The sequence below is a fragment of the Osmerus eperlanus genome, chromosome 13 (assembly GCF_963692335.1).
Source record: "Osmerus eperlanus chromosome 13, fOsmEpe2.1, whole genome shotgun sequence".
NCBI lineage: Eukaryota > Metazoa > Chordata > Actinopteri > Osmeriformes > Osmeridae > Osmerus > Osmerus eperlanus.
Window position 1 is genome coordinate 13,700,554 of NC_085030.1, and position 19,757 is coordinate 13,720,310.

Consider the following 19,757-nt stretch of genomic DNA (forward strand, 5'->3'; position numbering starts at 1 on the left):
ACACCTCTCAAACCAAGGTATTTAGGTCGGCGGAGACTTCATCTCTCCAACTACACTTGTTGTTTGGTATGAGAAGGGAACTGCACAGCTTCATCACAAAACAGGATTTAAGGTGGTGAAGAAACCCACTTCAGAAACGAAAAGTTTGTCTCTCAAAACGAATTAGCGATTATCTTCTCCATCCATCCATCGGCTCCACGTTTCAGGGAGCACCATCTCTGACACCCTGTGTCTGTGGGCTGTTGTGTTGCAGGCACCAGGGGGGCTGAGAACCACCGCGTCGCTGCATCTGCCAGGCTGGGCTCAGGCCGCGTTCGAGCCACGTTCGACCCCTGGTGTGTTGTGTCGGGCCGTCCAGGACACAAGGCATGTACGGGCTGCTGTGTGAGAGTCTGCACGACTTCATCAAGGAGTCGTACGGAGATGACGTGTGGAAGCTGGTCCGAGAGAGGGCCGACGTCCGCCTGCACTCCTTCGTCACCCACCAGGTACTGTGGCTCTGGTGCTGCCGGGGCCAGAGTTAGGAGGAGGTGGGGTCAGGTACTGTGGCTCTGGTGCTGCCGGGTGCAGAGTTAGGAGGAGGTGGGGTCAGGTACTGTGGCTCTGGTGCTGCCGGGGCCAGAGTTAGGAGGAGGTGGGGTCAGGTACTGTGGCTCTGGTGCTGCCGGGTGCAGAGTTAGGAGGAGGTGGGGTCAGGTACTGCCAGGTCCAATCTGGAAGTACAAGAATATCATTTGTTTGCTTACGTTTCTCTGTTGATTTGCGTTTTTGTGTGTGTTTTATATGTGTGTGTCTTGATGTCTTTGTGTGCGTGTGTTTGTGTGTGTGTCTTGATGTCTTTGTGTGTGTGTTCATGTGTGTTTATGTGTGTGTGTAGGTGTACAGTGAGAGTGTGATTCCCCGTATTGCCAAGGCAGCCAGCGGGGTGACAGGGACGCCCTACAACGAGCTGATGAACTCTTGGGGCGTCTACTTCCTGGGGTTCGTAGGGAAGTACGGCTACGACCGGATCCTCAAGGTACGCCCTATCAGAAGGTGCCGTCACTGGTCTGATGAACCAAGTGCAACTGGAAACCTCAGAACACACACAGCTGACAACACAACAGTAGTGGCAGTACTTTCATCATTTGTTGTTCAGATTTGTTGTATCGTTTGAAGATACCTGGTGAGATTGAGCACAAGGTTTGGTGTTTGGCTTGTTCCCCTTGGTTCCAGGTTTTAGGTCGTCACGTGCGGGACTTTGTGAATGGCCTGGACAACCTGCACGAGTACCTTCGCTTCAGCTACCCCAAGGTCCAGCCACCAACCTTCTTCTGCCAAGAGGAGTCTGCTACCGGAGTCACCCTTCACTACAGGTCAGAGAGAGAGAGAGGAGGGGTGGGGGCGTGAAGAGAGAGAAGTGGCAGGTACACCAGTGGATGAACACATTTGATGAGAAAGCGAGGGAGAGGGAGAGAGACATAGGAGGCATTAGAGACAGGAAGTGCGGCATTAGAGACAGGAAGTGCTCCCCTGTGTGTAGGAGCAAGAGGAAGGGCTACCTGCACTACGCCATGGGGCAGCTTCGGCAGATGGGAAAGCAGTTCTACGACACGGACATCCATGTGGAGGTGCTGTCGGAGCAGCTGGTCGGAGACTACTCTCACGTCACTATGAGGTACCCATGGCAACCTGGGCCACCAGGTTCAACTGGCTGTCATGATGTGTGATGCGGGTTGTGTAGTGGAACAAAGTGGAGTGACTGCAGGTCGATGAGCCTTATGGTGGGATTGTTAAGAACCTGATGTGTTTCCCTCTTCTGTGCAGGCTGAACTTTGACAACTCGGCCTATCGCTACATCATGAAGGAGGACGAGGAGGAGCAGGAGATTCTACCAATCACAAGCGACTTCTTCTTCGAAGTCTTCCCCTTCAACATTGTCTTCAGACAGGTGTGTGTCGCTCATCACCTCAGCTCCTTCAGCGTAGATGATCATGTGACGGCAGGTGTCGAGTCATGATTGGCTGCCAGCCTTTCTCCCAGTCACTGTGGTTCCCTCCCATGACAACCAGGACATGGTGGTCCATAACGTGGGTTCTGGCCTGGCCACTGTGTTCCCTGACCTGGATGGGAAGAAGATTAACGATGCCTTCCTGCTGGCGCGGCCTCTGGTGGAGTTCACCTGGAACAACGTGAGACCATCTGTCTGGAGGGGAGGAGAGGATGGATGGATAAATGGATGGATGCATGGCAAATGAATCTTTGACGGTTGGCTCTATGAATGAATGAACCTAAAGAATGATTCTGTGTTGTCCCAGATCATCTCCCATCCCAACAACCTGTTTGAGATCATGTCCAAGGAGCCTGTGAAGAGGGAGAGGAACCTCCACAACCGAGTCCAGAGTAAGAGAACCCTTATTATAGTCCGGAGTAGAGAACCCTTATCGGGGTCCAGAGTAAGGGTCTTCCGGATCAGAGGAAGGGGAAGGCCTAGCAACACGACGGTTGCTGAGGGTGACACTGCTCCTTGTTGTCTCAGATTCCGACTACGAGACCGCCAACCGCACAGCCGATGTGGATGTGGAGCTCATGGCCTTCCAGTCCATCATTGGAGACGACTACAAAGGTCACGACCCCTCAGAATCATCACACAAACACCCACACACACAGACACACACACACACAAACACACAAAGGTGTACTCAGACACGGTCCGTCTTCTGATTGGCAGATGGTAACAGTGCCAACGCCATGGAGAGCTGGGGAGACGGCAGTCGATGTCTGAAACTGAAGGGACAGATGAGATACATGCCTGAGTGGGAGTCCATCATCTTCCTGGGAACCCCTGTGTGAGGAACACACACACACACACACACACACACACACGACGGCATGGTGGGATTCATTTCTGCCTTATGTTTTACCAGAAACAATCTGATATGATCTGCTGTAATCCTGTGTGTGTGTGTGCGTGCGTGTGTGTGTGCAGCATGGAGAGTTTGAGTGCTATGTTTAAGACAGGCCTATACATCAACGACCTGAGCATGCATGACTCCAGCAGAGACCTGGTGCTGGCTGGAACACAACAGTCCGAGGAGCTGAAGAGAGCTCTCATACAGGTGCTCTGTGTGCGCCTGTGTGTATGTGTATGTGTGTGTGTATGTGTGTGTGTGTGTGGGTGTGTGAGAGAGAGAGTGTGTGTGTGTGTGTGTGAGAGAGAGAGAGAGATAGAGTGTATGTGTGTACTCCTCCCCTGCGTTCTCAACCAGGAAGTCAAAATAACCACCTCACCACTCACCCCAGCTCTATGCCGCCCCCTTGTGGCCGTGCAGGAGCAGAAGAAGTCCAGTAAGCTGGAGGAGAGCATGAAGATGCTGGACTACGAGATGAAGAAGACCGACGACCTTCTCTACAGGATGATCCCCAAACCCGTAGCCAAGAGACTGAGGAAGGGAGAGCCTGCTGTCAACACCTGTGAGGTGAGGAGGACCCTGGGCGCGTGCGTGTGTTCATAGTTGTGTATTAGAATGTGCAGCAGTCTAGTGCAGATCAGTCTGCCTTGACGTCTGATGTTCTTCTCTGATTCTGCCCCCCCCCCCCCCCCCCAGGTGTTTCCAGATGTCACCATCTTATTCAGTGATGTCGTTGGCTTCACTCGTATCTGCAGCCACATCACCCCCATGCAGGTGGTGTCCATGCTCAATACCATGTACACACTGTTCGACACGCTCAGCGAAAAGCACAGAGTCTTCAAGGTGGGTGTCCGTGTGCGTGTGTGATTTTGTGGGTGTGAGTATTTGTGTGCCCTTGCGTGTGTTAGACCCAAGCATGTGGGTGTGAGCAGAGCCTGTTTGACCCCACTCCCTCACCACCCTCACCCCCCTCCCCCCCTCCCTCCTCACCACCCAGGTGGAGACGATTGGTGATGCCTACATGGTGGTAGCTGGCGCTCCAGAGAAGACAAAATACCACGCCCACAACATCTGTGACATGGCCCTGGACATGGTGCGCTCCATAGACCACCTCAAAGACCCTTCCAACGGCAACAACATACAGATACGCGTGGGTGAGTGTGTGCGTCTGAGTCAGTGTGTGTGTGTGTGAGTGTGTGTGATCTATTGACCCGAGGCTGTGTTTCAGGGATCCACTCTGGAATGGTGGTGGCCGGCGTCGTCGGGCACAAGATGCCACGCTACGGTCTCCATGGCGACACAGTCCACACGGCTTCCGCCATGGAGAGCAACGGCAAGGTAGACATCCGAATAGATTCAATTGATCGATGAGAAAAAGGATAAAGGTAGAAGGCAGCAAGTTAAACAGAAAACACAGAAAGACCCAAACTGAGAGAGCTGTGACCTTCTCATGACCTCTACAGGAAATGCACATCCAGCTGAGCAGTGCGACCTATGAGCACCTGAAGGGAAGTCACTTCATCTTCGAGAGGCGGGGCACCATCACCATTAAGGTCAGGGGGCCCAGCTGTTGCTCTGGCAACTGTACCATCCTTGTGTCCATGACGACCGCAAATGTAAACATGAAATATCGGTAGAGGTCACTCGTAAGACAGGACAATCTGGGGAGCAGCTCTGTAACAGAATTGCAAATGCAAATGTGTGTAGCTGTCCAAACAAATACCTCTACCACTGACAGACACATATCTCTAAACGTCGCCACACAAGTACATATACCATTTACAGATACATAGATATTAACTTTTCCACACCAGCAAAACATTGTTATGGTGTGAACAGTGTTGTTGTTTACTGACTGCAAAGGAAGACTGTGAACAACACTGTTGTTCTGAATGCTACTAACGTTAAGCATGCCTCTCTGCACATCCTCACTGCTGGGAATTCAATGTGTGTATGTTTGCATGTAGGTGTTCATGTGAATGTGTGGGTAGGTGTGCGTGTGTGTGCATGTGGAATCTCACTTAGAAGTTGAAATGTCCATCTAATCCCCAGGGGAATGTGGAGATTGAGACGTACTGGCTGAAGGGGAAGAGGGACAAGGATGGGAATGCTCAGGCTGCCTGCCCCCAGTTTGAGACCCAGACCATCAGCAAGGCCACCATCTCAGCCCCGGACACGGCAGGAGAACAGGAGGGACTGGTGAGGCTGCCCTGCATGCTGTCAGTATGCAGTACACTGTACACACACTGCACGCTGAGAATATACAGTACACTGTACACACACTGCACACTGAGAGTATACAGTACACTGTACACACACTGCACACTGAGAGTATACAGTACACTGTACACACACTGCACGCTGAGAGTATACAGTACACTGTACACACACTGCACGCTGAGAATATACAGTACACTGTACACACACTGCACACTGAGAGTATACAGTACACTGTACACACACTGCACGCTGACAGTATACAGTACACTGTGCACACACTGCACACTGAGAGTATACAGTACACTGTGCACACACTGCACACTGAGAGTATACAGTACACTGTACACACACTGCACGCTGACAGTAAACAGTACACTGTACACACACTGCACGCTGACAGTATACAGTACACTGTACATACACTGCATGCTGTCCGTATACAGTACACTGTACACACACTGCACGCTGTCAGTATACAGTACACTGTACACACACTGCACGCTGAGAGTATACAGTACACTGTACACACACTGCATGCTGAGAGTATACAGTACACTGTACACACACTTCATGCTGAGAGCTTACAGTATACTGTACACACACACTGAGAGTAGGCACTGTACAAGAATACTGCATATTGAGTAAATACACTGTATACCGACGGCTAAGATGGATGAACCCCTCCTCTCCTCTGGTGAAGGTGTTTCCTCTGGTTGCACTGAAAGACGAGAACGACGTCAAGTCCCTCCAGGCTCACCGGATGAAGATGGAGGTCTCTGGCCATTCCCTGGAGGACTCCCTGGACGAGGAGCAGGTGGAGAACCTGCCAGGCAGCAAGGTAGACTGGGGTTAAGGTTCAGCAAGACAACTGGAATAGGGCTTTTCCTTCCTAATAGTTGTTGGGAACAGGTGGAATGGGAGTCTGGATGGAAGTAGGGTGAAGTGCCTTGCCCAAGGACACAACGTCATAACCTGGCGGGGAATCGAACCGGCAACCTTCTGATTAATAGCCCGATTCCCTAACCGCTCAGCCACCTGACTCCTTGCATATATCTTCACACTATCTCTCCTGTCCGTCTTTCCCTCTCCCCCACCTGTTTCTCTCCCCCTTTCTCCCCCTTCCCCCCCTCTCTCCCTCCTCCAGTCTCACTATAAAAGTGCCCTCCAGGACAATGGCCTCCAAGACCCTCACATTGACCTGGAGTCTCCGGAGTTCGACGTGAGAGATTCCATCATGGCGTCCCCTGACGGCTCCTGCGACTCGCACAGCTCGGAGAAGAGCACCATGTGTTCCGTGTCATGAGGAGTAGATCCATACGTCCATATCCAACACATAGACTGTTATCTGAGCCCCACCGATGATGATCATGATTATTATTACTACGTTGTCTGTAATGCTAAGATAAGGATGACGTTCATCACTGTATTGTCTATAATGCTAAGCTAAGGATACTGATTGTTATCACTGCTTTGTCTATAATGCTAAGCTCATGATGATTATATTGTTTTAAAGTTGTCTACAATTGTCTGGAATGCTATGATAATGATAAGAATTTTACTATAGTGCTTGAACTATTGAGTTTGTTGTATGTATATAGATTCTCTCTTCACATCTCTTGCCTGGAATGTGATGCACTTTTATGCCTCTTTCTGAGATGGAGTTCATATTTGATCTTAGTCAATTTAGTAGTGAATCACAGAAGTGCTGCTGTTTCTGACCTCCTATCCTGGCACAGTCCCCTCCCACAGCCTCCCCCAGCCTCTCCCCTCCCCTAACCTCCCCCCTAGCCTCCCCCAGCCTCTCCCCTCCCATATCTTCCTCCCAGCCTCCCCTATCCCAGCTTCCGACCAACATACTTTCTCCCTAGGCTCCCCCCTCTTCCCTGCCTCCTCCCAGCCTCCCCTCTCCTCCCAGTCTCCCCTCTCCTCCCAGCCTCCCCTCTCCTCCCAGTCTCCCCTCTCCTCCCAGTCTCCCCTCTCCTCCCAGCCTCCCCTCTCCTCCCAGTCTCCCCTCTCCTCCCAGCCTCCCCTCTCCTTCCAGCCTCCCCTCTCCTCCCAGCCTCCCCTCTCCTCCCAGTCTCCCCTCTCCTCCCAGCCTCCCCTCTCCTCCCAGCCTCCCCTCTCCTCCCAGCCTCTCCTCTCCTCCCAGCCTCCCCTCTCCTCCCAGCCTCCCCTCTCCTCCCAGCCTCTCCTCTCCTCCCAGCCTCCCCTCTCCTCCCAGCCTCCCCTCTCCTCCCAGCCTCCCCTCTCCTCCCAGCCTCCCCTCTCCTCCCAGCCTCTCCTCTCCTCCCAGCCTCCCCTCTCCTCCCAGCCTCCCCTCTCCTCCCAGCCTCTCCTCTCCTCCCAGCCTCCCCTCTCCTCCCAGCCTCTCCTCTCCTCCCAGCCTCTCCTCTCCTCCCAGCCTCCCCTCTCCTCCCAGCCTCTCCTCTCCTCCCAGCCTCCCCCAGCCAACTGAGCATCATCCTTGGAATAAACTGAGCTGACACACATTCCTTCATGGTCTTGTTCTTCTTGTTAGCATGAAAGCGTGACCATTCATGCATAAATGCTAATGGAATTGCATGCCAGTGCAGGCACAAACACACACACACGATGAGCCCAAAAACAAACAAGTCAAATCAGATGTGTTCAATATGTGTTTAATGTGTAAATGCTGTGTGTTTTAATATGCAGCTAACAGAACACGTTTACATAAGAGGCCTAAGCAACCACAGACAGCCGAGTGTGTTGTTAGTGCATGTCAACAATACATAATTTAAGTTTCCTCTAAAAATGTCCTTTTATCATTCTTGTAACAGTAACAACAACCCTACAATCTCAAACACATGGAGCTCAAAATATGTGCTGCAAAAGGGACTTTTCACACAGATGTCCCAGAACACAGTCATGTTTTGGGTGGCGTAGTCATGGTAACCCAAACAAAACTCAAAGAGCTCTGAGGCGACATCACAGACGCGACCTCGGCGAGCGTGTGCACGCGACACGGCTCCGCCTCCCGCGTCAGACGGCGTTGGCCACCGATTGGCCCTCTGAGGAACTGCACCCATAGGTGGCGTCCTCGCAGTCGAGGCTGCCGCGACGGGCGGAGCCCGGGTCCTTGGAGGAAGGTTCCAGACTGCAGCGGAAGCAGAACGCGTAGAAGAAGGCGACCAGCAGCAGGAAGCACACCACGCAGAAGATGATGACGATGACGATGGTGTGCACCTGCAGGTGTTCCGTCTCCCAGGGGACGAGGGTGGGGGCGGGGCTGGAGGGCAGGGTCAGGGTCAGGTTGGAGATCAGTCTGAGGTCAGAGGTCATGGAGGTGGAACCCGGGAGGGGGGTGGGGAGGAGGACGTGGGTCATGGCGGGGGGTCGTACCGTGTTCCGGAACCCAGCGGAAAGAAGGGCTGCAATACGGACAGGTAGAAACATGGAGAGAGATTTCGACAAACAAGATTATTGTCAAGTTCCACAGAAAGCAATAGACAAAGAGACAGAAGATTAATTCAGCAATACCGATCCACACATGAACGCTAACTAAACTCCAGTTAGCCATTCATAACCTGCCCATCATAAAACACAAGGCAGTAGAGATTGGGATTGAAAGAAACCTAATTTACACAAACATTAATTAAGCAGACTCACCCACCTCTCAGCTGTGCAACTCAACTTTCACTAATGAAGAAATGATGAATGAAGGCACCCAATGTCACTGTGTGTGTTCTTACTCCTAGTTGTCCTCTGTGTTCTCAGACAGGCGCAGTTCCCTCTACTCTGGCAGGTGATGAAGCAGCACGAAGGAAGGGAAAAGAAAAAGGAGATGCGGTTTGGAGAGAAGGAGGGACAGAGGGGCGGAGGGAGGGACGGAGGGAGGTAAATCAAAGAGGCGAAGGAAGAGCCTCTGTCTACCAGTGGATTGTTCCCATGACAACCCTGTCTGGGGGGGTAGCCAGCACGTGTGTGACATCATCACCAGGTCATCAAAACAGGAGAGAAAAACACGAGGCTGTATTTCATGATTGTTAGCTTTTATTGATCATCTTTAAGAAGGTTATCTTGATTGGTAATCTTTACCAATTAAATCCAATCATTGTCAGGAGAGAGATAGAGGGGGAGCTACCTACCTAGTACACAGGGATCACTGGGATTGTGTACAAAGGAGAGTTCAGAATACAAATGACACTACTGCCATCTGCTGGCAAACTACTGTTTAATACCTCATGACCTCATAGAGACCAATTATGACTTCATGCAGATATAACTCATAATCAGATCAGCAACCAACTCAATAGAGTTGCTATGGAAATCCCTACAGGTGTTCTGACAATTTATAAATTCTTCTTGCCATTGTAACTCTGAATGAGCAGCCCTGTCGAATACCAGGATCAGTTTTGTAGATCTACCTTGCCAACACAACCATCCTTCAGTTCACAAAGGTGTTGACAGTGGCTGTTGGTGGTGGAGCTTGGAGAGTTCTAATCCCAGCCTGACAGTTCCAGCTGACCTGACCATCTGGATCAGAGCTGAGGAGGACAAGATGGGAGACTGGAGGGACTACATCGCCGTCATCTTGACGGACAATCGCGTGGAGGACGTCGCCATTGTGGGCCTCCACGACAACCGGGCGGTGTGGGCCTCCAAGCCTGGGGGTTTCCTGGCGGCCATCTGCCCAGAGGAGGTGGAGATGGTGGTGGGGAGGGACAGAGGGAGCATCCTGCTGACAGGGGTGACGGTGGGGGGGCGCAGGGTTGCAGTGATCAGAGATCACATGATAGACCCAGAGGAGGAGCTCAGATTCATGGACCTCAGAACCAAAGGCAGCGAGGGATTGGCCCTCGCGGTTGTCCAGACGACCAAGGCGTTGGTGTTTGTGCTGGGCAAGCGAGGGGTGCATGCTGGGACTGTCAACAAGAAGGGGTGGGACATCGCCACATATCTTCGAAGGAAGGGGGTTTGAAACATTGTCTCACAATAAACACTCAGATAGGCAACAATACCTTGGTGTGTGTGTGTGTTTGGGGGGAGGGGGCCGGTGGTGTAAAATCAAACTGACACCGAAGCAGATGTGACTAAATGCTTTTAATGCTTTTAATGTCAAAAAACATTTGAACAGTCATCCTTCAACACGTTAACATACATCCTTCACGCACTGTTTAGGCTGGTACACAGGACAGACTGGGGCAGCTTATATGATGAAGCGACACCATGACTCACTGCTCTAATCACAAGGGACTCCAAATATAGGGCAGACACATGAAGAACATACTAGTCAATTGATCAAAGCAAATGAATTCTAAGTCATCTAGAGAGGATTTCATTTGATAATATTCAGACATGATATATATATGTATATATATAAAAAAAAATGGTTATTCAGATTAGGGTCTGATTTTCCTCTGTCGTTGGTGCAGCGTTTCATGGTGTGAGGGTTGACTCCAGCTACTGAGAATGTTCTCCGAGTCCCTCACACACTCTCTCACACACACAAGCACACATACACTCTTTCTCACACACAACTACACACACTCTCACACAGACACACACACACACACACACACTGCAGTAATAAAACATGACCCGACAGTGTAAAAATAAAGGTGTCTTTGTCTATCTCCCAGCAGAGGAGGGTGTGGAGGTCTGGTCACTCACTTCTTCTTATTTACAATGTTGTTGCAGATCCAGTTCATGCCATCCTGTGGATACACAGACTGGTCAGTAAGGAAGATCCAATAGGCGAGACCTGTCCCTGGTGATCCAGGATGTAATCTGTACTGGTCTAGACCTGACTGTACTAGTCTATAGACCTGACTGTGCTGGACTAAACTCTACTGTGGGGCTAAGGTATGTGAGCTGTACTGGGCTAGACCTGACTGTACCAGTCTATAGACCTGACTGTGCTGGACTAAACTCTACTGTGGGGCTAAGGTATGTGAGCTGTACTGGACTAGACCTGACTGTACCAGTCTATAGACCTGACTGTGCTGGACTAAACTCTACTGTGGGGCTAAGGTATGTGAGCTGTACTGGGCTAGACCTGACAGCAGTGTTGTACTGGTGGGTCTAACACGTGTTTGTCTCCTGACCTGGACGCCCTCCCCGGAGACTGCGGAGCAGGCCTGGATCTGCCACTGCCGATCCCGGTAGGTGTGCAGGTTGAGCCCCTCGGCAATCTCACTAGCTGGGGAGGCGGTGGCCAGATCCTGCTTGTTGGCAAAGATCAGAACTGGAACTCCCTTCAGGTTCTCCTCCTCAATCAGATCTGACAGCTCCTACACACACAACACACACAAACACAGACAATGCATGCAGACAAGCAGACAGGCACCACCAAGGTAGAGCGCAGTCAGTTTGGATGGTCAAGCCATCAGCAATACTGATGCAGCTGAGATCGTGTCCATATCCTCACCAATCCCGTCTCCTCAAACCTCTTCTTATCAGCGCTGTCTATGACGTAGATCTGGAAGAACACAAACACACGGCTGGTAAACATCTACATCATACCCAAGCAACCAGGTCCCTGGTAACAGCTAAACCTAACCCTAACCTACCAGCAGAGTGGTGGATACTAAGATGGCTGACTTCCGATGGGTCTACACTATATCTTACCAGTAGGTCTGTGTTGTCCAGGTATTTCTTCCAGAAGGGTCTGATTTTCCTCTGACCTCCAATATCCCACACATTCAACTTCATGCCATTGGATGCCACACTCTTAATGTTGAAGCCCTTAGGACACAAACACACACAGACTAAATATATATACACACACATATATGCAGTAAATGTGCACACACACACACACAGATAAGAAGTTTCTCTCTATGAGCTCCAGGCGACACACTACCTCTCCCTGACACTAGAGGGGGATGTTAGCTCAGGTGAATGAGATCAGTGCTGTGCTGTCCTGACTACAGAGAGAGTCAGAGAGAGTCAGAGAGAGAGAGAGAGAGAGAGAGAGAGAGAGAGAGAGAGAGAGAGAGAGAGAGAGAGAGAGAGAGAGAGAGAGAGAGAGAGAGAGAGATTTTCAACAGGTTGCGTCTCACCTGGGTGGGTGTGATGGTGTTGACGTCCTCTGATGCCAGGCTCTTCAGCAGGGTGGTCTTGCCAGCGTTGTCCAGCCCCAGCAGTACTATCCTCAGTTCCTGCTCTGTGGTGCCCTTAAGCTTCTGGATCACTGAGAGCAAGCCCTGCAACACAGCATGGCCATCACACTGTGAACAAGCCCTGCAACACAGCATGGCCATCACACTGTGAACAAGCCCTGCAACACAGCGTGGCCATCACACTGTGAACAAGCCCTGCAACACAGCGTGGCCATCACACTGTGAACAAGCCCTCATCCCATACACATTCAGGACAAGCATGGTCCTCACACACTCAGGGCAAGCATAGTCTCACTCTCACACACACTCACACACATCATGACATGTTTGGTTGTAACACACTAGCTCTGGACAAGTGTGGTCACACACACACTCGGGACAGACATGGTCCTCATAGGAACACCAGTCATGCATTTAGACCTGCTCTCTGTTAACAACAATTACAGACCAAAAGCATTTGTTATAAATGAACAGCTTTGATATCTATGAATACTAACTTTTCGTAATATTGTTGTCAACCCTCCCCTCCCAATCCTAACGTCATATCCCTAGCCTGACCCCTTCAAACCCTCACCCTCCCAAACCTCCTCACCCTCACCCCCTCCCAACCCTCCTCACCCTCACCCCCTCCCAACCTTCACCCCCCTCCCAACCTTCACCCCCTCCTAACCCTCCTATCTCTATCTACCTCTCATCTTGCTCAAAATCTTCATTAGCACACATTTCTTCATCATCTTGACAGCATAATTACCTAATATTTCCAGGAGTGTGAACATTTTGCCATGAACAACATCCAATAGGCAGACGCTAAAATCCACAAGAGTAGTCATTTTATTTACAGATACTTGTGCTGTTCTGGTAGATATAACCAGTCAATAATTTGATAGGAATTGGATGGACACCTTTAGAAGCAGACTCTAACTTAAACACATGCCTACTGCCATGCCAGTGTAGTAATTGGGTGTGCTCAAGCCTTCGGCGAGAGCACAACCTTTGTTCTCTCACATATATATTTATTTATGTATTGTTTATTTTCGCCCCCCTAAGGATCAGTCAATATTTGGACTACATACACAACGGCGGTGTTAAAAGGTTCGTCTTGGTAGCGATTGCGTTGGTTGTACTTTTATTTACGTTCCGTTGCATGGTTTAAGTAGAAATTGCGTTTTTGTGGTGAAAAGTGAAGCTAACGGTGGCTAATTTGCTAGCCACAGTCACTGACGTTACTAACGTCACTGCGTCACTAACGTCACGAAAACACGCGTGACTACCTGTAGCAGAACATTCGTTTCACATCTGTTAACTTGGGGGATAGCTAGGCTAACTATAGCTTTACTGCAAGGCAGCTGCAGGAACGCCACAAGCAAAGAGGCCAGGGTGATAACTATTTACTCATTTTACTTTGTGATGTGAAACACAATTATGAAATGTAATGTACAATATTAGCTGATATTATTAAGGAAGTAGGCCCACATCTACTTTTGGAAACGGTAGTCTACTATTTCACTGAAGCATTAGCATCATGACATTAGCCTCTGTTGCCCGGGAAACACATACTACAGTGGTCTATGATGCATCTGTTTTCAATCTTTAAAATAAACATTCCTCACAAATACATTTTCGTTGTAGGATTTATTATGACATTACATTACAAGTAAACGATTTGTGGGTGAAATGATCATTACCTGTGGTTTCAAACCAGTGTTGCTCACTGCAACGCTGTAGCCTACGCTAGACACTACAAAAACATCTACACAGCTGTAGGAAGTCAAACGGCGACAGAACATGTTCGGCACTCCCCTTACTTAAATCAAAAGTCTATCTAACTACTAACCTGAACTTCATTGCCACAGCCTAAACGTTGTCAATCTGTTCATGAAAATAATTTATTTCAGCCTAAACCGTACGGTTTGGAACGAATCCAATTCAACCAACGCAATCGCTACCAAGACGAACACAGCAGTAGTCTACTAGTACTGTACCGTAGTAGTACAATTTACCGGGGAAGCTTCTCCACACATGGCTATGTCGCATTTTGCGTTGTTACTGACAATGATCGCTACCAGTGAGCTTTTTATGAATGAGCGATTTTCCACTAAATAAATGTCAAGCTTATTTACGTTTTGGGGGACATATTTTCAGTTAGCAGATGGGACTGTCTGAATCGCGATTCCATCTTCTACTGCCGGGTAACGTCGTAGAATAATCTTCAAAGGGGGTTCTTTATTAATGAATGAATGCAATGAGTAGGCTACATGCCTGAAAATATCACGAGAAGGGAAAAACTTAAAATGACGTTAAAATCATAGAGATTAGGTCTATTTTTACACCGGTCTGCCAAATTTATTCGTTTTGATTCAACGATGAGGCTGCCTCTTGCAGGGGAAATGAGAAGACATCTATTTCATTCTACACTTCACTCGTATTTTCAGTTGTAAACGAGCAGCACAAAAAAATGCTTTTAAATCTATGTAATCTTTATAAATAATAAGTATGCATTTTTATATAAAATATACAGAAATATCAGTTGTAAAAATGTCATTCAAAAACGGACCCCTGTGCAACCGACGCAAGCAAGCACACCCTACAATTTCCCCAGAAATTGTACCCTCTCTAGTTGTATATAATATAACACTGAGTAAGAACCTACTTAATGACAAGGAGTAGGCACGCACTGGAACGAAAACCCCGGATTCCTCCTGTGTCACAGCCCAGAATGGGGAAATGGTCTGCTTACCACATAATTTGCATTGTCAGAGGAAGTAGGAAGTAAATATTCATATATTATATATGATCATATATTCATATATATAACAGGCATTTTTTTCCAAAACACAGAATGACAGCCTCCTCTTTATTCCAGGAACATCCTAACCTGATGATAAACTAAAGTGGCATGTGCAGTAAACTACTGAACTGTACTGTATGTTCTAGTCCACAGACCACAGACGTTCAGTTTCAGCTGGGAAGGGTTTCCTCCGTAACCCTAACCCTTGATGAACGCACCTGCTGAGGAATGAGGCCACAATGGCTTTCAACAGTTGACAGCAAGCAGACTCTCTCTATTGTGTCTCCACTTCTTCTCTCCCTCTGTCTCTCTCTCTCTCTCTCTCTCTCTCTCTCTCTCTCTCTCTCTCTCTCTCTCTCTCTCTCTCCCTCCCTCCCTCCCTCCCTCCCTCCCTCCCTCCCTCCCTCCCTCCCTCCTCTCTCTCTCTCTCTCTCTCTCTCTCTCTCTCTCTCTCTCTCTCTCTCTCTCTCTCTCTCTCTCTCTCTCTCTCTCTCTCTCTCTCTCTCTCTCTCTCTCTCTCTCTCTCTCTCTCTCTCTCTCTCTCCTTCTCCCTCTCTCGCTCTCTCTCTCTCTCTCCTTCTCCCTCTCTCGCTCTCTCTCTCTCTCCTTCTCCCTCTCTCTCTCTCTCTCTCTCTCTCTCTCTCTCTCTCTCCTTCTCTCTCTCTCTCTCTCTCTCTCTCTCTCTCTCTCCCTCTCTCTCTCTCCACCCACCTCCCTACTCTCCGCCTCTGTCTGTAAGACTTAAGCTGTCGCTGCATTTAGAAAAGCACTAGGGTTTATTTTGGCCTCATTCATGTAATGTCTTACTAATTAATGTGATTAGTCAAACGGCGTCTGGAGCAGACAACCACGTTTACCGACAAAGATCCTCCCCCCCCCCCACACACAAACATCCAAAAAGCATAAACCAATCAATATTAACACTATAGGAGCTCCATTGACCGAACATAAAGGAAGCAGCTTTATCTAGGCTTCAATTGTCAGCAGTTAGATTTAGATGGAGGTCTGTCATTTCCACTAGCCAAGAGAGTCCTGACTCCATGTGGATGAATCAGAGAAAATTGAGCTTTTCAGTAACTGAACGGCCCGAGCAGAACAGCACGACCCTCTCCCAGACAGACCACCTACCTTCTGAGCTTCTCCCATGGCTGTGTGTGTCGTATGGCGATGCTTTAGGCTGCAGCTACATTCTCTGGTAAACCCAGCCGGTACACTGACAGTCCAGGCCACCTGTACGTCAGGATAGACACCTGACGCCTTCTGCTGCTCCTCTTCCTCCCAATACAAATCCCCCCGGGAGTGTTGGTATGTGTCGCTGTCCGAATGTTGTCTCCCTAGCTTTGATTTCTCTGTTCACCGTTGTGGGGTTAGGGAGGAGCAGGGGGAGAGGGGGAGAGGGGGATGGGACTCGGATTAGGTGTCCAGAATTAGCCCTAGTCTTCCATCCACGGCCACTCCTTCCCCCTCTCCCTTCCTCCCTCCCAGCCACCCTCTCAGCCCCCCCTCCCAACTCTGAGTTGGAGCTTTACCTGGATTATCCCCCAGCCACCTGCTACGGAGGACACTGAAGAAACATCCATTACTCTACACACAATCCCAAATGTGTGAATGTGTTTATGTCAGGGTGGTTAGAGTTATCATATCTGTCAGGAGGGTTTGTTATGTTCTTGGCATTCAGTGTGTCTCTTTTAAGTAGACTAATTTGTGTGGATTAAACAAATATCCAGGTCCATTTCATTTCTACCCTATGGGAGTGGCTAATCTGGTTGTTAAAAGCCTGTTGCCAGGTTACACAAGAGAATCCTGGATTGGAAACAATATTGTATATCACACTCAGGCTGCCAGGAGAGATGACCATGACACAAAAACATACATTCACACACAGACACACACACACTACCACGTATATGCATGCACACAATCACCCCAAGTATCACATGCACACTGTTAGTAAACATGCACACACAGACAGACAAACACAAGTACATAGTTGAATATTACTGTTTATTTCTGGAAAGCGAAACCAGGTATAGAAGAAATAGAAAACCCAGCCATCTTGGTCTTAGGCTTAAAGGCACAGTGGGTTAGAAGCTTTAAACAGAGGTGTTTACTTAAGTGACTAAATATCTAGTTAAGTTATCTGGTTTAGTTAATGAGTTAGCTTATTAGCTATGGGTCTTTAGGAGCACAGCTAACTATTAAGATAGTCGTCATCAAAGAGTGTCTATAAGATAGGTACTACATAACAGCTAACTTTGTTACCAAGGGATGTGTAGTATCTCTTTAGCTAGGCGTCTATAGCTTGTTCGTTAATGATTTTTAGTAGCTAGTTATGGGATCTGTTGCAGCTCGTTAGCTAGGGTCTAGCTGCCTCTGTTAAATTGCTGATTCCTCTGCTCCCTCCTTGCCTTGCTCTTAACTGCAAAGGAAGAAAAATGAAAAGGGTTAATGGGAGATTGAAATATGTTGAGCAGTGACTGTTCTCAATTTGAACAGTTTCCTATTTGCAGTTTTAAATCAGTTAACAAAGGATCATGAGGGTGAATTAAAACTCAAAAGACAATAAGAATGTATTTCTTACCATTTTCCCTCTTGAGGAAGAACTTCATGCTCACTCCTACAGCCAGAATAAACACCACAGCCAGCACAGCACACAACACCAATATCACCATACTGTTGTCTAGGGGACGGGAGAGGTGTTAATTCAAATAGCAGGTCTTGACCATTTACTGTACAGTCGTGGGTTTTGGCAATGACAAAAGTTGTGTTTTGCAAAGTTTGCTGGTTCAGTATTTGAGGAAAATGTTTTCACATGTTTCTATAGAATACTGGAATACAATAAGGCACATTTCATATATTTTTTTAGCTTTTTTGGGGGCAAAAAAATTCAATATATGCAAATAGTCCCCTCTTTTACAGCAGTCAATCTGCTCTTAAAATCCAATCAGAATGATAGAGTGATTTCACATGTCTAGAACTAGTACTACACTTTCCCCTGTGATGATGATATGACTTACTGAAATTATGTTAGCAGTCATTTTATGCCAAAGCCCAGCAAGCTTTTCAAATACAAAATGTATGTCGCTCCCAAATACTTTTGGCCACGGCTGAACAGTGTCATCATCTGTAGGCAAAAGCTTTGGGTTGCAACCAGAAGTTCTCACTACCTTTTACCACAACCGTTTTTGTCATGGATGTATATGTTCCACAACATCTGCTGATGACAGAGCAGGAGTAGTTGTTGGTAAATGGTGCCAGCAGACGTGTCAGGGTCAAGGTGTTATTGGATTTGTCTGTCATTGTTATGTTGTTCTCCCGCCACTCATATTCCAGGTCAGTCAGGGGCAAGTTGTGTTCGCATTCCATCGTGATGTCGTCACCCTCCGTCACATCAAAACTGGGACTGGTGAGATTTACTTCTCCTATTTAAGGAGGGAGCAGGGGGGGGGGGGCAGAGTGGGGGAGCAGGGAGGGGGTGGGGAGGAGGTCAGGCAGTTTTAAACACTTCTTGTCAAATATGTGAAATATGACAACTTGTCTAAACCAAGCTATTGGCTTAAGGACCTGTCTGTTGGATCTTGGGGACTAACCTTGTGGACAGGAAGTGTTGCAGCCTAAACAGAGACAGACATCGGGGGTAAGAATGAATACAACAAATAGAGGAGTGATGTGTTGGTCTGGAAGGCTAGACCCCTGACTCACATGCTGATGCGGAGGATGAACAGTTGGTGTTAGCGCTGACGTGCCACAGAGCTGTAAGATCTGGGGAGGGAGGGGGAGGAGAGAGAGAGAGGTGAATATGGAGAGGGGAAAAAAGACAGAAATCGAGGGGGAAAAGTGAGGCCCACAGAGTAAGATGGAGATAAAGACACGCAGAGTGATTTGTAATAGCTACGTGCCTGACATCCCCCCCTCACCCCCTACGTTGGAAAACAGGCATATTTAGAGAGTTGAATGGTGTGTCAGTAAGGGAGACCTACTAAGCAGCAGTGGACCCAGGCATGAACACAGCATCACGACTCTCAGGATGACAGGAACCATCTTCTGGACACAAGCATCCATTCTCTACACATGTTTAACATCCTCCATTGTGATGATGTGACACAAATACACATTTTCTCACTCAAGATACACCACACTCATGTTTTTCTCTCAGAACATCCAAAGCAATTACGTTAAGGCTTTGTAGAGAACAATCTCGATGGTTTTTAACAGCTCTACTTTAGTTTTTATCGTATAATACATGACAGTTCAGGTTTTACCTTCCAGGCTAGGTCGCCGTGCTCCTCTCTCCTGGACCAACGGACGTCTCTGAACTACAGACTCATCTTTGTCCCCAAAGCTGATTGAAACCATGATATCCACGCAAATACCTCACAACAACCACACAAACAATTTCATACACACACACACACACGCGCATCCAGCAACTGCACTGTTGACGTAAATGTACCTGTTATCGGAGGCATTTGCCTGAGTAATAGGTCCCATGCAAAATGAGTGACTGTGTGAGATCGAGGACTTTCTATGACAGTCTCTATCAAGTTCATAAGTTCTTAAGATGTATGGAAATATAGGGCAAGTTGAGTAAATGCATCACAAAACAACAAAACTATTATTATTATTATATTAGTGTTTTTTGAACGTTAAACAATGACCTTAGACACGGCCCTCACACATTCACTGCTGCTTCGCCAGTTGTAAATGATACTGTCATCTGTTAACCCAGTAACACTGCAGTCAAAGGCTAACACACTGACCACAGTTACCGAGTAT

General features: G+C 48.3%; 3 protein-coding genes and 1 long non-coding RNA gene across 4 annotated transcripts; 2 read left to right on the forward strand and 2 right to left on the reverse strand.

Annotated features, from left to right (window-relative positions):
* The first annotated feature begins 273 nt into the window (after nucleotides 1-273).
* Nucleotides 274-6,956, forward strand: LOC134032457 (soluble guanylate cyclase 88E-like). The gene is made up of 18 exons (XM_062476425.1): nucleotides 274-488; nucleotides 878-1,018; nucleotides 1,216-1,355; nucleotides 1,523-1,657; nucleotides 1,807-1,930; nucleotides 2,052-2,171; nucleotides 2,298-2,382; nucleotides 2,519-2,605; nucleotides 2,711-2,828; nucleotides 2,969-3,098; nucleotides 3,312-3,458; nucleotides 3,588-3,734; nucleotides 3,889-4,045; nucleotides 4,120-4,229; nucleotides 4,355-4,444; nucleotides 4,944-5,090; nucleotides 5,812-5,949; nucleotides 6,256-6,956. Exons 1-18 carry the CDS (start codon nucleotides 369-371, stop codon nucleotides 6,412-6,414), a joined length of 2,295 nt encoding a protein of 764 aa, XP_062332409.1. The 5' UTR covers nucleotides 274-368; the 3' UTR covers nucleotides 6,415-6,956.
* A 2,625-nt stretch (nucleotides 6,957-9,581) lies between these two features.
* Nucleotides 9,582-10,070, forward strand: LOC134032960 (profilin-3-like). Its single transcript, XM_062477037.1, has one exon. It carries the CDS (start codon nucleotides 9,631-9,633, stop codon nucleotides 10,048-10,050), a length of 420 nt encoding a protein of 139 aa, XP_062333021.1. The 5' UTR covers nucleotides 9,582-9,630; the 3' UTR covers nucleotides 10,051-10,070.
* An 87-nt stretch (nucleotides 10,071-10,157) lies between these two features.
* LOC134032959 (ADP-ribosylation factor-like protein 3) lies at nucleotides 10,158-16,351 on the reverse strand. The gene is made up of 6 exons (XM_062477036.1): nucleotides 16,110-16,351; nucleotides 12,134-12,277; nucleotides 11,700-11,816; nucleotides 11,500-11,550; nucleotides 11,177-11,362; nucleotides 10,158-10,786 (listed from the first exon to the last, which is right to left on the reverse strand). The coding sequence occupies exons 1-6, from the start codon at nucleotides 16,125-16,127 to the stop codon at nucleotides 10,739-10,741; spliced, it is 564 nt and encodes a 187-aa protein (XP_062333020.1). The 5' UTR covers nucleotides 16,128-16,351; the 3' UTR covers nucleotides 10,158-10,738.
* LOC134032961 (uncharacterized) lies at nucleotides 10,800-11,161 on the reverse strand. Its single transcript, XR_009932063.1, has 3 exons — nucleotides 11,044-11,161; nucleotides 10,960-10,981; nucleotides 10,800-10,897 (listed from the first exon to the last, which is right to left on the reverse strand). It is a non-coding gene; the product is annotated as an uncharacterized LOC134032961 (long non-coding RNA).
* Nucleotides 16,352-19,757: the final 3,406 nt, after the last annotated feature.